At 36.3% G+C, this 17,416-nt stretch overlaps 1 protein-coding gene across 32 annotated transcripts in view; it reads right to left on the bottom strand.

Moving 5' to 3' along the window:
* Positions 1–17,416, bottom strand: part of Dlg1 (discs large MAGUK scaffold protein 1) — a 209,914-nt gene that overhangs the window by 78,760 nt on the left and 113,738 nt on the right. For all 32 annotated transcript variants that reach the window (NR_045516.1, XR_003951751.1, XR_003951752.1 and 29 more), the window contains 5 exons: positions 12,762–12,815; positions 6,465–6,515; positions 4,296–4,420; positions 2,713–2,882; positions 957–1,093 (listed from right to left, as the gene is read on the bottom strand). Coding sequence is in view for 28 of the 32 variants with exons in the window: in NM_001252435.1 (NP_001239364.1) it covers positions 957–1,093; positions 2,713–2,882; positions 4,296–4,420; positions 6,465–6,515; positions 12,762–12,815 (537 nt within the window). In the remaining 4 variants the exon portion in view is untranslated. The remainder of the gene's footprint in view (positions 1–956; positions 1,094–2,712; positions 2,883–4,295; positions 4,421–6,464; positions 6,516–12,761; positions 12,816–17,416) is intronic.

Raw genomic sequence — 17,416 nt, 5'->3', positions numbered from 1 at the left:
GCTTGAGTTCCTTTGGTGATAAACAGCAATGTAGAGTCAATGTAAGCTGAATTAACCCTTTGGTCCCCAACTTGCTTTTTGGTCATGGTGTGTCAATGCAGCAACAGAAACCCTAGGAGACATGTCTAGCTTTCTCTTCCCTTTCTAGGCTTCATAGGACCTTATCTTCACCAGCACCTTAACTTTTCCTCAGGTTTCATTTTTGTAGGGAGTATGATGACTAAGTAAGGCATTTGTTGATGGACACTGGGTAAATGATGATACAGTCACAAAGTTAAATCGTTTATTAATGGGTTTCTGCTCTAGGAATATGGGTCCATTACAGTATCACCATATGGAGTGAAAAAAGTATGAAGAAACTACACAGTCCAGCAGCCTCAGAAAGTTTCCAAATAAGAAATTTAGACTTATATATGTGACTAAACATTTTTCTTATTATTTTATATGGTTTGTGTACATGTGTGTGCACATGAGCATGCCTGATGCTCACGAGGGTGAGAAGGTGGAATCAAACTCCAATCTGGGTCCTGTAAAAGCAATAAGCACTCTCAACCACTGAGCCATCTCTCCAGACTCTGTTTAAACAATTGTTGAAAAGAAAAGAAGAAAAAAAATACACACAGTTCTTGCTATTCTTGTTTTGGGAATGAGTAAATGACTTCACTGATTTTCCTTATGTAATAAATAGCTCAGTTAAAACAAAACAGGGTCACACCTGACCACACACTGTACTGTAACCTCAGACTGTGATTTAACAAGTCTGTGCATTTCAAGATTTCAACTCTTTAACTAGGAAAGCGGGATGAGCAGAGAGACAGAGGAAGAATCAAGATGAGCACAGGGCTGCTAAAGGAAAAGGTAGTAACACCACGGATTCCTGCATCTGACAGGCCTGGGTTGGTTTCAGAAGGAAGAGCAGACATCAGAATGACTTTCAGAACACTGCTTGTACTCACTGCTAGAAGCTTATCTCCAATCTGAAGCTTGCCATCCTTGTGTGCTGCACCTCCTTCAATTATTTTGGTTACATAGATGCTGTTATCACCAGGAATGTGCTGATTTCCAACACCTCCAGCAATGCTGAACCCAAGACCTGGTTGGAATACACTTGTTTAGATTCTCATCAATAAGGTGAATTTAGGCCCAGAGGGAAAAGAATGAAAATTAGAAGTGATCATTCCATCACAGAGAAAATTATTTATTTAGTTTTCTGCTTTTAAAATCTTAAGTTTAGAGAGTGGAGAGGGGTCAGTGGTGAAGAACACTGGAGGCTCCCACAGAGGTGTTGATTCCCAGTACCCACACGAGAGCTCATAGCCATCTGTAACTCCAGTTCCAGGGGATCTAACGCCACCTTCTTGCCTGGTACTCATGTGGTACAGACATTTAAGCAAGCAAAACACTCATACACATGAAATAGATCTAAATTATTTTTAAAAACTTAGATTTTTATATAAATGCAGGCATGTTACTAGTTACAAATACTCCTTTTTCTTTCGGTTTCTCCTTAAGGTCTTTCTGTAAAGTATTTGAGAATGAACAGAAACATAAACTCATGCCTTATTTCTACTTCGTACCTAACTATGCGTCTTACTAATACTTTAGCATTTTCATAAGACTGAGACGAAATCAAAATTTTGTTTGTACAAGGTAGAACATCAGGCTTTAAAATGTGGATACTTTTCTCCAATAGTCTTGAAGTGACAGTTTAAAATAAAATAACAATTTCTACAGTTCTGAAATCCCATTTCATTACCAAATTCTCCATATTTTCTTTGTTTGAATCCTCCTCCTTCTAGGAAGCCAAGTACTAACTAGAATTACTATTTCTACTTATCCCATCAGTGTTTTCAAATTCAGAAACCACTTTCCCAGTCCTCACTACAGAGGTATGTGCCATGACATACACTTTTCTATTCTTTTTCTAAATATGATCTACACTCTATTAGAGTACTTCTCAGATAGTCAAAAGTTGGTATAAACATTATAAATGATTTCAAGAGACAAGTATTTAGTAAGAGTCAACAACAACAAACCAACTTAGCAGAAAAAAAAAAAGAGTCCTTAACAAAATGACACTTAAAATGGACACAAACAGATATATTCTAAATTAGAGGGCTGGTAAGAAGGATCAACTGGCAAAGGTGCCTTCCACCAAGCCTGACAACCTAGGTTGACCTTCGGGATCCACAGAGAAAGAGAGCTAATTCTTGCAAACTGTCCTGATTTCCATATGCTCACCATGGCATACCACTCCTTCCCGACTAAATAAATGTGATCACAAGCAGAGGTTCTGCTCCCTATTGTTTAAAAGTATCAAGGATAGGCTACAGCAAGAGAGACTGTCTGAAAAGGTAGGACGGAAAGTGACAGAGGAAGCTACCTGCCCAAGTGCATGCATGGTGTGTATACGGCATGCACACAAACACTACATACACACAACATCACATAGAGCATACTCTTTAATGTATACACACATAACATTATCTTACACATAACAGTATAATGTGTAAGAGCACATGGGAATTACTATAGGGCTGCTGCAAATGCCACCACCCTGGTAGGAATACAGCCACTGTAAAACTGTACTTGAGAAAAAGAGCAATGGAAATAACAGGCACGTTCTATGAGCCAACTCAGATTCTGTAGAGGATAACAGGATGACAGTCTGAAGAGTATAAAAATGTTTAATGCATATTTCATCTTATGTACCTTTAGGACCTTTAATGAGCTTTATTTCCATGATTTTTTCTGATGCTGGCTTCCGCCTTTTCACATACAATCGCACAATAGATCCAGCTTCTTTTAATGCCTCCACTGCTTTGCTGTGGGTTACATCACGAACGTCTGCTTCATTTACTCTCAGTATACAGTCATTTACCCTGATAAAAATGTAAAATAAGAAGATATTAACTACCAATTTTTAATTTTTCTTTTTGATAAAAGAATTATTTACTCTAGAAAGTATAAATGAATAAGCTACAGGTTAAATTCCAATGTATACATTTCTCAAAAGCCAGCAAAAGAAAAGAAAAATAGATTATTTAAAAATATTAGTATATTTCTTATGTACAGATAAAGATATGTAGTAAAATTAGCAAACATTTTACATTAACCACATGCTAGGTACTTAGTATTTTAATCCTTAAAACAACTTATACCAAGTATTTTTTTTTAACCTACTTTAGACATGGAGAAAATGAGACATAATGAATTTTAATATAATACTCTCAAGGCTATAAATAAGTGATAGAGCTCTGTTTAAGACTAAGAAGTTCAAGAATACGTAAGGTCAGTTAAGCTAGTTAGCTCAGAAGACAGTGTCAAACTGAAATTAATTGTCTTGGCCAAGATGAAAAAAATTATTTTTTCAAACCTGAGGTGTAGAGCTAAAAACTTACTTCTTGAAACTTATGTGAACTTAAAGATCAGATCATTTAATTCAAAGTCCTTTTATATAAGTAACATAATTTGATATAAGTTTAAAAAAACTTTTTTGTTCCTATTCTCAATATTTTCAGCTTAGCTCTGGTCCTGGCTCTGACTGCATGGAACTTCATTAGAAAAAAAAATGGGGGTTATTTCAAGCTATCAGAAAGGAGAACAAAACACATTTAAGGTATTAAAACTTAGCCTGACAAGTGTCTATCTACAGCTAATTAAATTTTGTAAAGATACCATATACCCAAAGGAATGACGAGTACTTTTGAGTGTGTTCTTCAGTGAAACAAGAACAGTATTAATTGTCACATAGGTTGCACAAACAGTTGCACAGTAACACAAGACTAGGAAGGAAACTCACGGATGGTCCAGTTCCTAATTTTTATGACAAATGTCACTAATATATGATCTGCCATACCATTGAGAAATTTGTTCAAAAATCTAAAGGGCCACATAAAGTACTAAGAACCTTCAAATAAGATGTTGATTTAATAGCTCACAGATTATAAAAGACAGTTTCCAAAATAGAACACCGTATAAATCCTATGTAAGTTTATGTTTCTCAAAACAGAAAATAAGATAGCTTTGCGACTTTATTTGTAAACACCAAAGACATGACATCTATAAAATTGGTTACAGACATTTAAGCTATCAAAATGCATTATTCACAGTACTATAATACCTAAGATAAAACTGAGTTCCTTAAAGACAGAAACAATACAAAGAGCAAAGTGATCTGAGAGTTGGTCATTTAAATGTGGCCTGAGGATCTACCTCCGTTTAGTTGTTACCCTACGTCTTCTTTGTATTAGTCCTTGTCTTTGTCAACAGCACAGCATACGTTTAGGACGTACCGCAATCTTCCATCCTGGGCAGCCGCTCCGCCTGTGATAATTTTGGTGATGAAAATACTTGAGTCATCTCCAATGTGTGGGTTGTCTGTACCTCCTGCAATGCTGAAACCAAGACCCGAATTTCCCTAAGGATAGAGGGGAAAATTCCAGAAAGTAAGATCGAAGCATTAGGCTCTAGAAATTATACTGAGATAGAAATTACATCATAAAAAGGAAATGCACAGGTAAAAGAAAGATTCTATATCAAATATACATGCTCTTCGTAAGGAAAGACGTCTTCAGAAGTATTTATTATCGCTTAGTAGGTGAGGCTGAAGAAAATGTCCCAAGTTCTTCAGAAGCCTAGTTTGAAGTTCTTTCCAAGTATGTGTAATTTGTTTGTTAATTACACTACCTGAAGAGGTGACACTACAAATTTCTTTTAAAATGTACCTCTTTCATGTTGATAGGGTAAACCTCTCTCAAGAGACAAAGCATGTGATCTTTTGCTTAATTAATTAGTTAATTAATTAATATGTTAGAGAAACTGTAGCCCAGAGCACTTCAACCATGATGTAATCCTGGCCTTGGCCTCCTGAGCCTCGGAAACAGATGTCATTATGCCATATACTGAATTACTTAATAGCATTTTTTTTAGTCCTAAAGCCCAATCTGACAACTTGTGTCGATGAGCTTTTCTGATGGCAAGTGAACTTTGACAACTGCCACCTTTCTTTTATGCTTATTTTACAAACAGGAAGACTGAACTTCTAATATTTGCACACAAAAAGAGGTTTTATTGCTATTATAAGTCTATAAAGAGAAATATTACTTTAACCTAAGAAAATATACTTAGAAATGTTTATCTTCTGTATGTAGCTTCCCAACAATTCAAATAAGTGGGTATATAACTATTCATATTTAGAAAATACTTATTTTCTGCATGTAGCTTTACAACATGCAAATAAGTGGGTATATAACTATTCATATTTAGTAACTTAAAAATCCAATTTCCCACTATTTGTCCCAAAAATCCCAATATAATTAATTTTTTTCATATTAAATTAGTAAGTAGGATTTCAACACTACTAAAAGATTGTGGAAAGCTGCCAAGAAATTTAAGTATTCAAGTTTTCTAAGCAGTGAAAAATATACAGTCTGAAAACTAAATATAAGAAACTTAAAAGGCACTGGGAGAGGATTAAAAGGAGTGAGTCCACAATCAGAGGCGTCAACCATCAGAGGCGTCATACAGTGCCCATGACAGCATATGAAACTAGACTGACACTGAGCTGTCCCGAGTGTCACTGAGGGACCTGCCTAACCTGAATGGGTGCCTGAAGCTACATAGACTGTGAAGATGGCTACATGTGGGAAAGACCCTTTTAGTCTTACTTATTTTCCTGGGCAACCATTCTGGCTTCAAACTCAACAAAATATAATTATCTACGATTTTAGTTTTTAAAATGTAGATATTCTGCTTTTGTAGAACATTTAATTCCCTGAAGTGCTTTGCCAGACAGGGGCAGTGTTTCTAAAATAAGACAGACAGACAGACAGACAGACACATGCTTTCACTTTCCTCTATACCAATGTATATACGTGTGTGTGTGTGTGTGTGTGTGTGTGTATGTGTGTACACATGCATGCATGTGAATCTGAGACAAGTCTTATGGAGCTCAAGCTGCCCTGAATTCAGCAGCGAACTCTGGTCTCCTGCCACCACTTCCTGAGTGTTGGGGAATACAAGGCTGCCACCACCCAGACAGCATGTTACTTTCTCAGAAAAATTAAAGAGACAAATTTGACAAACTATAGTAGTTTAGAGTATCCTAAAGAAATAACTATATGGAATGTAGTTTTGTGGATGGTACCCTGGACAGAAAAAAAACAAAAATTAAAACACCTTAACAACTAAGGAATGAGAAATACAGACTTCAGTTATACACTGGTCCATTAGTTGTAACTAGAATTCTCTGTATTACCCTTATGCTTTTTCTGTAAATCTACAAAAATTTAAAAGATATTGAAGAAAAAAAACATTCTAAAAACACCATGGCTAATTTTACTACCTGTGAACTTAAAAAATTTTTTTCATTTTTCTGGTTTTGAAAGACATTTCGTCTTTGGATTCTATGATTGAACAAATATTTAAAAGCTCAAGTAACAGATTAAGATAATAGTTTTTACCCTTTCAAGTGTGATTTCCTCATATTCATAATCTGCATCAGTGCCATTAACCTACAGAGGAAAAAGAAAAGTAGCTTAGAAATTCAGAATGACAATTCTGAAATGTCAAGATAATTCTAAATGATTTATTAATGAAAACCTGTTAACCATGATGGTGATTAAAAAGCACAGCTCTATTTTAGTGACTTTAGAAAGGACTGATAAGGAATGGGAGAGTGTAAATGTGACTGTGCTACAGAATTACTACCATGACTTTCAAATATAAGAAGGGTGCATTTAGCTTTTGCTATTTCGAATGTTGATTTTGAATGACTTGTGTGTACAGCTGTCTTGCTGTACATATGGCTATGCACCACATGCATCCGACTGTCCAAGGAGCCCGGGGGGGGGGGGGGGACATTGGATCTCAGTGATTGTATTCTGCCAGCTGGGTACTGGGAATTGAACCTAGATCTTATGTAAGAGAAGATAGCTCTTGACTGCTAACCAATGGCTTACAGCCCCATCTTTCTTGTCTTGATCCACATAGCCAATCAGCTGTCAGCTCTTCCTAAGTTAAATATTTTAACTTTTGAAAAACTATCACTTCTTTATTCTCATTGTTACTACTGATTCAGGCCATTTGTAAATGTCTTCTGGAACACTGCAAATGAATGCCATCTAACCAATCAAACCTAGATTAGTGTTATCCATTACCTCAAATGTTTTACATTTTAAACTAATTCAGACTAATCTTTTAAAAGTCCAGGCTGTTAACACACTTCTTCCAAAACTCTCAGAAATTCCCCTTGCCTAAAACTAAAACCTGTGGCTTTACAGCTAAGGCTCTGTACCACCTGCTGCCATCTGAGATACATCAAAAAGGTCAGTGTATTCTCTAGTCTCTTTAGACGCATTCCCATATTGAGTGTCCTTGCAATCAGCTTAACCTAGGTCTAAACCCTTGCATTACCATTTCTAGTAATAGGGGCTAGGCAATATGCTCAATATAGGTCAAAAGATATGGTGAGAGTTTTATTTCTGAAGATGACCCCTATCTTCCTTTCCACTTACTCTTGCAGTGTCCCTAAGTCTAACACCAAGGAGTGACAAGTCTACTTCCCCTCCTCTAAGAGTCAGGTAAGTCCTGTGAATGCCTTTAACTAAGCAATAATGCTGGGTGGTTCTGAGTCTTATGTACTTGCAGTTCTTGGTTTTGCCTTACAACTTAGCATTCCTTATAGCATAGCAGATAAAATTTGAGGACTCAAAGTGCTCATGACCAGACCCAAATGAAGGAAAACCAAGGTACTTACCCCTTAGTCTTAGCCTCATTCTTTTTTTTTTTTCCATTTTTTATTAGGTATTTAGCTCATTTACATTTCCAATGCTATACCAAAAGTCCCCAATACCCGCCCCCCCCCCCACACACTCCCCTACCCACCCACTCCCCCTTTTTGGCTCTGGCGTTCCCCTGTACTGGGGCATATAAAGTTTGCAAGTCCAGTGGGCCTCTCTTTCCAGTGATTAGGAAAGAGATTAGTGATGGCTGATTAGGCCATCTTTTGATGCATATGCAGCTAGAGATAAGAGCTCTGGGGTATTGGTTAGTTCATATTGTTGTTCCACCTATAGGGTTGCAGATCCCTTTAGTTCCTTGGGTACTTTCTCTAGCTCCTCCATTGGGGGCCCTGTGATCCATCCAATAGCTGACTGTGAGCATCCACTTCTGTGTTTGCTAGGCCCCGCTTAGCCTCATTCTTAACCAAGTAGATAGCACCACCTGCCATTCAAGCTTGTAAGGCAAATTTAGACTTTCTAGTATTTACCACTAACCCACCCAAAACTCTTGTCATCTAGTATTAACCTGTTATTAGCCTGTGAGATTTATGAGAAATAATAAATTACTGTTTTAAAAAAGTGATACCAGTGGAGTGGGAGAGATGGCTCAGAGGTTAAGAGCACTGACTGATCTTCCAGAGGTCCTGAGTTCAATTCCCAGCATCCACATGGTGGCTCACAACCATCTGCAATGGGATCAGATGCCCTCTTCTGGTGTGTCTGAAGACAGCCACAGTGTACTTGTATACATAAAATAAATACATAAGTCTTAAAAAAAAAGATACTAGCTTTTAGTGTGGTTTATTATACAAGGACAGGGAAACAAAACAACAAAGACCCCCCTCCACTCCCCTCATCCCTCAAATAACTTAAGCCCTTTGTTCTCTTCATTATATGTAAATTTAGTGCAGGTCTGTCCAGAAACGAGCTCATGTTTTTTTGAGGACATTTTGAAATCCGTATCTACTTAAGAGACATGAGGAGGAAGAAGAAAAGAGAAAGCCTACAATTCCTCTCCCATAACCATGTATAGAATTTTCATGGAGCTGTTCATATTCTCCAGACTCATCTATATATCTGACATAGTATCATTCACAGATGAAAGGAAGGGGGAGGAAAACGAGTGAGAGAAGAGAGAAGAAATGGAGATAACTGGTTGCATATGTTGTGAAGCACTGAATTTAGAAATGAAAGATTCATCTACGGTTAGGATGTTCAATGGCTATTGATCACAAGCCTCCGTGCTATTGTGGTAGGAATATCTGCTGTATTTCCCTTGCATCCTAAAGATAAATTCCACTAACTACAGTGAATGGTGCATTTTGGGTGGCACTGAACTCAGATACAGTCTTCTTCTATAAACTCTGTTTTCTTTTTAGATGATTGACTGCTAGGCATTTCATACTTTTGTCATTGTAACTTATGGATCCATACTTTCAAGTAGTTACTGTTTACATCCTGATAAATTTAAAAATTATATACTTTCTGATACTGGTACATACTGGCCCTAAAGAGACACAAAACATTTAGCACATATACTTAATTCTTCAGTGACACGAACTTAAATTTTCTAACTAGAAAAGCACTAATAAAATCAAACAAGACAAAGCTTATTATTATGTTAAAAGTGTAGACTTGGCCAAAGGACGCTAACAAAGATGCTTAATTTATTAATATGCTACAGCTTAGGTTCAATTTAATAGTATCTTTCTATATAGTATTATATTGACATTCAAGATCTTATGCGCCAATATTCATAATTCATGGTTCATATTGCATAATCTGAGTAACTAAACCTCAAAACCTATATTACAAGCCAAAAATCTAAAATTAAAATGTAAAGAAAAGCAAAAGTTCTTCCTAATGAAAAATTAATGTAACTAAATAAAAATTAACGCTTAAGCGTTTGCTTAACAATTTCCCTAGATACTGATTCTGAGTTGGTAGCTGATGGCTGCTGCTCTGTGGGCACTTCTCTTTCCAGTCCTTTACCCTAATCTTACTCCCTCCGCTCACTAGGAGAGAGGAGGACATGAGGGAGGGAGAGCTGGAGGGAGGAGTTCCTTGAATTTCATTTCTTTCCTTTTGTTTCTTCCTTGAGCATGAGGACTAACAAACTCAATCCAACCAGACCCTCCCCTCTCAGGGCCCTAGCATTTATATATAAACCTCTGAAAAGTTCCCAAAATTCCAAATGTCACAAAAATCACAAAAACCTTCTCTAGCTAGCAAATCACCTCTCTGGCTAGAGCATGAGGCAAATTACAGCTGCTGCAAAGCAGCCCCATATCCCCATACCTGGGATTTAAACAAAAACATAAAATATTTGTAAAAACCAAAAAGCAAAAGTTCATTTTAAATACTTATAACTATCAACTATACTACATATGGAAAAACTGAAGACTATCATGTAAGAAATTTATTAAGTCTCAACTGAATGAATTTTTTCCTAGCATTTAGGATTTGTTTGGAGAGAAAATTATGACAGAAAAGATGAGAGTGATTTCAACAAATTCACCTTTTACCTCTTTAATGAAAACTGTAGAAATCTACATTTTTTGGGTCCTTTTGCTTTATATTAGTATTTTTACTATTTTATTTTTAAAGTTTTACATTTAATGTGTGTGTGTGTGATGGAGGTCAGAGGACAACTTGTAGGGAGCTGGTTCTCGACGTCTACTGTGCAGTACTGGGGACTCACACAGGCCCTTAGGCTTGGAGACACGAACCTCTACCCACAAGTCATCTCACCAGCATAATTTTTCCTTTTCAAGGACATAAAACGATGGAGAGATAGTGAAGTTCAGTGCCAGTGAGGTTGTGTCAGTCTGTAATTAAAATTGAGTTTAATATACCATATTGAAAAACTGAAAGCTTACCTCCAAAAAGAATAAATAAGGATATGTGGTTTTAGTACTTCTACTAAATACAGTAGTGAAAACTCAAATCAGGGAAATAAGTCAAGAAATAACAGACATCCATATCTGCAGATATCTGGATTACAGGGACTGCCCAGGGATCCATCTCACATGCACATACCAAATCCAGACACTATTATCAGAACCCAGTTCTCCCACCATAGCAAGCTCTGGTCACTGCAACACACCAGAAAAGCAAGACTGATTTAAAATCACATCTCATGAAGATGAAAGGGGACTTCAGAAAATAATAAATAACCCCCTTAAAGAAATACAAGAGAACACAGGTAAACAGGTAGAAGCCCTTAAAGGGGAAACACAAAAATCACTTAAAGAATTACAGGAAAACACAAACAAACAGGTGAAGGAATTGAACAAAACCAACCAGGATCTAAAAATGGAAATAGAAACAATAAAGAAGTCACAAAGGGAGACAACTCTGGAGATAGAAAACCTAGAAAAGAGATCAGGAGTCATAGATGCAAGCACCACCAACAGAATACAAGAGATAGAAGAGAGAATCTCAGGTGCAGAAGATACCATAGAAAACATTAACACAAGAGTCAAAGAAAATGCAAATTGCAAAAAGCTCCTAACCTAAAACATCCAGGAAATCCAGGACACAATGAGAAGACCAAACCTATGGATAATAGGTATAGAAGAGAGAGTAAAGATTCCCAACTTAAAGGGCCAGTAAATATCTTCAACAAATTATAGAAGAAAACTTCCCTAACCTAAAGAAAGAGACACCCATAAACATACATATAAGAAAGAAGCCTACAGGACTCCAAATAGACTGGACCAGAAAAGAAATTCCTCCTATCACATAATAATCAAAACACCAAATGCACAAAACAAAAAAGAATATAAAAAGCAGTAAGGGAAAAAGATCAAGTAACATATAAAGGCAGGCCTATCAGAATTACACCTGACTTTTCACCAGAGACTATGAAAGCTAGAAGATCCTGGGCAGATGTCATACAGACCTCAGAGAACACAAATGCCAGCCAAGACTACTATACCCAGCAATACTCTCAATTACCATAGTTGGAGAAACCAAGATAATCCATGACAAAAACAAATTTATCCAATATCTTTCCAGAAATCCAGCCCTACAAAGGATAATAGATGGCAAACACCAACACAAGGAGTGAAGCTACACCCTAGAAAAAGCAAGAAAGTGATCTTCTTTCAACAACCCCAAAAGAAGAGCAGCTACACAATGTAGTATGTCTATGTAAGAGAATATTATTTAGCAGTTAAAAGAAGTCGATTAGTAGGGTGGGGTATGCTCACTGTAGAGTGTTAGCCTGGGTTTAATTTCTGGCACTGGGGGTGGGCTGGGAAATGGAGGTCCAGAACTAAAGTAACAAAAACAAAACCAGAGAATTGATGTGTATTATAACAAGGATAAACACAAACATTATATAAATAACTACACAAAATCATTATGAGTTGGTCTAGAGAAACAGCTCTTAGCAGCTAAGATCACTGGGTGTTCTTCCTGAAGACTGGGCTCAATTCCCAGCATCCTCATGGCAGGTGGCAACTCCTGTAACTCCAGTTTCAGGCGGGATCTTACATGCCCTCTTCAGGCGTTACACATACATGGTGTGCATAGACCTGTATCCAGCCACTCATACACATGAAATAAAAATAAAACCCATCCTCTAAATTATTAAGTATGCAAAAGCATTTAATGAAAGTTATTCATACATTCAAAATTAAAACAATTACAATAGCAACCTAAACAAAACAAGATAGTATGATTTCATTTACTACCAATTATGGATATATTATATACTGCTAGGAACAAAAATTTTTTGAGATCAGGTTTCATGTAGCCCAGGCTTGCCTCAAACTCACCACATAGCCCAGGCTGATCATTCTGCCCCTGTTTCCATGGCCAGAATTACAGGCATATACCATCATGATGAGGTAGAAATTCTTAAGTAAAATTTATTATAGAAAACAATGTTGTGGTCTTTGGGTCTACATCAAATTGAACAACAACAACAAAGTCAGAAGTAGTTAAATCTGGTGGTGAAGTAGAACTTACATAAGTTGGTGTCTCTAAGCTGTCTGTGTTGACCAGCACTGGAGGAGGATTTGCCTGTGAAGAAAGAAGTGTAAAGTGTTAGTGCAGCAAGGAAACTAACACGCTACATCATCATGTTCTAAATAGTAACAGCTTAACAAGGACTTGCTGTTAATTTTGTTTTTGTGAGACGGAGTATTGTGCTGTAGCCCAATCTGGGCTTGAACTTGTGATCCTTCTGACACAGGGGCTGCATTTCATTGGCTTGCCATTTCTAAAGTTACGCTTTTAATGAGCTTTCTACATATTAAAAACAATGCATTCAGGTGAGACACGTTAATCAAGAGAGCCAAATGAGGGGAAATAAGGTATAAATAGTTTTAACCAGGTTTGCTTCTGAGAACTTTCACGTACGTGTAAGCACATATTTACATATGTGTGATACAGGTGTGAACATGTGCATGTGGAGGTCTGAAGTTAATGCCTGGGATGATCCTCCACTGCTCGTCCATGGCATTCTTTGAAGCAGGCTTTCTCGTTAAAACCCAGGCTCACTGATGTGGCCTGACTAGCTCTACGGAGCTCACTCTAGGGATCCTTCCCCCTCCCTTTCTGTCGCCTAAATCCAGAAGGCTAGAATTGCTGGCAGAATGCCAAGCCATCATAATTTTGACGGGCTCTAGAGATCTGAACTTTGGTGCCCACTTTTACATGGCAAGTGTTTTAACCACAGAGTCACCTCTCAAGCCCCTGGTTCTAGTTCTACCGGATAAGATACAAGTATAAATTTTTTAAAAAGTCCACCATAGTCTTCCTTAAAGCTAACATTCTTCAGTGAAATAAAATTACTTTGATGTATTGAAACCCAGGTAATTTATTTCAAAGGATCCTATAAAATTTCCAATCATTTTATCAACCCAGAAAAAAATTCTGCCAACAATGAGTTGTTTCAATGTTGAAGAAAAACAAAAATTTGGACATTACACTGATTACTCTCCCAGAGGTCATGAGTTCAATTCCCAGCAACCACATGGTGGCTCACAACCATCAGTAGTGGGATCTGATGCCCTCTTCTGGTGTTTGAAGACAGCTACAGTGTGCTCATATACATAAAATAAATAAATCTTAAAAAGAAAAAAACAAGAACCTCCTCAAAACAAACATAAAACTATCTGCCACACAGAGAAATCAGTCACAAATTTGAAGAAAATTGGAATATTTTTCCATGTAAAGACCCTAGATTATTTTGGGCTAAAATTCCTGTCATTGCTGTTATTTTAGACCATTCACATAACAGCAATTTGTTACAGTGCACAAAAGAAGTAAAACAATGAGCATCTATAGAAGTTTAAAAAAAAAAACAAAACCCAAAACCCTGGTTTCCTGTTAAAGTTCATTTTTTACATGGCTGATACTAAGGAATAAAATTAACTATCAAAAGAAAACAAACCAGAAATAATAAATTCTTCTCAACATTATTTTTCAGAATATTTAAAGATTTTTTTTGTAAGAGTGCTAAATGAAACATTTTAACTGAATATGAAAGATGACTATCCTTAAATTTATTTATTTATTTATTTATTTATTTATTTTTTGGTGGTGGTGGTGGTGGAGTTTGAGACAGGGTTTCTCTGTTTAGCTCTAGCAGTCCTGGAACTCACTTTGTAGACCAGGCTGGCCTCAACTCAGAAATCCACCTGCCCCTGCCTCCTGAGTGCTCGAATTAAAGGCGTGAGGCACCACAGGCCTTTATCTCTCAAAGAGAGATACTTAAATGCTAATATTAATTCTCTAAAGAATTACACAGAATTCCAGAGGTAGAGGATCTTTGAGTTTGGATATCTAAGTTTGAGGTTAGCCTGGTCTACAGAGCAAGTTAGAGTCAGGGTTAAACAGAGAAACCTTGTCTGGAAAAACAAAAAACAAAAGCCCAATTACATAGCACAGTTGTATGAAAATACATTGTAACACAAAAGTTTTCTTCCAAATATGTAAACTGTGCTTTTTTGTTATTCTGAGGCAGTCTAACTGTATAGCCCAAGAAAATCTGGAATTCTTTTATAGAGTCCAAGCTGGCCTCAAACTCATGGCAATGCTCCTACCTCAGCCTTCCAAACGCTAGAATTATAAGAACAAACCACTATGTTCAACTTTCTGTTACTTAAAAAAGTTAGTATGTGAACCCGTGGGGAGGCACCTGCTTACAACCCCCCACGTAGCTGAGTTGGAGAATCTCAAGTTCAAGATCAGCCTGAGCTGCACACAGAATTTAAATGATACACTATTGTCAGCCAACAACTTATCTGATATGATAAATAGGCAGAACAGTTTCTGGTTGGGCTACATGTATAAAGGAAGCAGCTTAAATTTTGTTATCTACTAAGAAAGCATGCACTAAACATGTTCAACCCTATATATGTAGACTATCTTTGATGATTCAGTGATATCAAACACAATGAAGAGTCGACCTGCAAACTATTACTAAGCAAAACTTAGACATCTGAGACTTTACAGACAGTAAAATGATTCATTTCTCAGGGGCATAGTGAGATTATTCAGACTGATAATTTTTAACTTACTCATGATATAGCTTCACTGTATTATGCTTAAGTAATTTTAGAGGAGAAAGAAAGGCTACTTAAAGTTACAAAAGAAATTATATTCTTCAACCACTATGGAAAGAAAGCCATTTGGTTCCTTCTGCTTACCTGTACCAATCACATAATGGGTAGATATTTATGGAAATTTAATTTCCATAAGTTATTAATATATTAACCATAATCATTACCATGCTAGCTGCCTGTTAACAACTCATCATCATTGTACAGATATTTTATCTAATAATTTATAACATTGAAATATGTATATAAAACAATTCAATCTTATATTTACTTAAAAATTAAACAATGGAGAATAAGTTGTCTATGCATACAGGTAAAATTTAAAGAGTGACCATACCTGAAGGGAAACCTCAAAAACCATGAAACAGGAGGGGAAAAAAAAAACATGAATGTTCATATTAAGGATTAATTAAAAAATTTAAATCAGTCTAGCATCTGGTAGATAAATCTATCACGGCATTAAGAAACCCTAGCAATTTGAAAAAAAGTATGTCATAACAGAGAGTGAAAGACTTTGGAACACTCAGCACTAAATGAGATGTCTCCATAAAATTTATTCCCTTAGAGCTCAGAGAACCACACAGAAGAGAAGACAGAAAGAGTCAAGGAGCCCGAGAGAAGATGGAGAACAATACACACAGCCACACCTACACACAAGCACGCCTTCTAAATCAACATGATCAAAAGCCTCTATGAACTCACAGAGATGGACGCATGCACCAGATCCCTGAGTGTATATTACAGCTCCCAGTTCAGTATTTTTATGGGATTCCTGAGTGTGGATGAGTGGCTCTGAGTCTCATTCCTTCCCTTGGACTCTTTTCTTTGTTTTTTTTTATTTTTTTCTTTTCTTTTTAATTTTTTTTGTCCAGTTCTATCATGTTTAGTGTTTGTTTGATATTATATTTTATTATTTAAAAATGTAATTATAAAGAAAGAAAAATGCCGTAAAAGGTCATTTAAAATAAGAGCTTGTAGACATGAAGTTCAAATGGTGGAATGTCTGACTACCTCGTTTAGGCAACTAAAGAAATGGTAAAATATAAGGTGATATCAGTAGGAAGAAAATGAAAGCTTCTATCATGATATATAAATTACCTACCAACGTAAACTTTTCTAATTTTATGTATTACAAGATATGAACATAGTATTTGTTTTATATTTTTCCAATTTGTGGTAACAGGAATGAATGAAGGAGCATTAATATTGAGTTGATCCAGAAGATGTATGCACAATGCAGATAGATAAATATAGCACCAAAGTTAAAGCTACTCTACCAGCAAAATAAAGGACAGCTTCCTCCAGAAGGCAGGAAGTGTAGCTATAGAAAATAAACTAGTTTTATATAGTTGCAGTAAAAACTTAAAATGAAGTCCCCACAGACTCTTCAGAGTATTCCTTTGAAGCAAGATTGTTCATTCCATGTTACCTCTTGTCCTGTTAAAGTTTCAAGGCCTTATGTTGGCCAGAGTAGCCCCTGCTTTCTGTTTTCTTATTTTAGATAGGAAAAGAAAAACCTACTTCCTACATCGCTCTTCAAAAGACACTATATGCCAAAACCTGATCCAAGATCTCAACTTCACAGCTATTCGATGACATCTGATTATATTAACCATAATGAATATTTAACTCTTTACCAAAGGATTGGATAAGGTTCCCACCAGAAGTAATAAACAGGTCATAAACCATAGAAAATTGTGCACATATTTATCTATCATTACTTACTAAGAAATACAGCATTGTATGTGTTTCAACAAGCCCCATCAATCTCTTAGAGGCTAGGGAAGGGGTACCCTGTCCTATGGCAAGTGATAGTCTAGAAAAACAGCTGATAGAAGTAAGGAATCTGACCTGTGTTACTACTAACAGTTAAAGAAAGTGAATTTTGCTGATATATTTAATGATTAATAAAGTATCTTGTAGAGATTGCTGCTAAATTAACCTACAGGATTTTAACTGATTAATAATGATGATGATAAATAATACACAGCAAGAGAAATTATAAAGTGAATGCAGTTAAGTGTGAGTATTTACAACTAGTATATCTAGGTAAAA

The sequence above is a fragment of the Mus musculus genome, chromosome 16 (assembly GCF_000001635.26).
Source record: "Mus musculus strain C57BL/6J chromosome 16, GRCm38.p6 C57BL/6J".
Classification (NCBI taxonomy): domain Eukaryota; kingdom Metazoa; phylum Chordata; class Mammalia; order Rodentia; family Muridae; genus Mus; species Mus musculus.
This window is presented reverse-complemented; position numbering and strand designations above follow the sequence as displayed.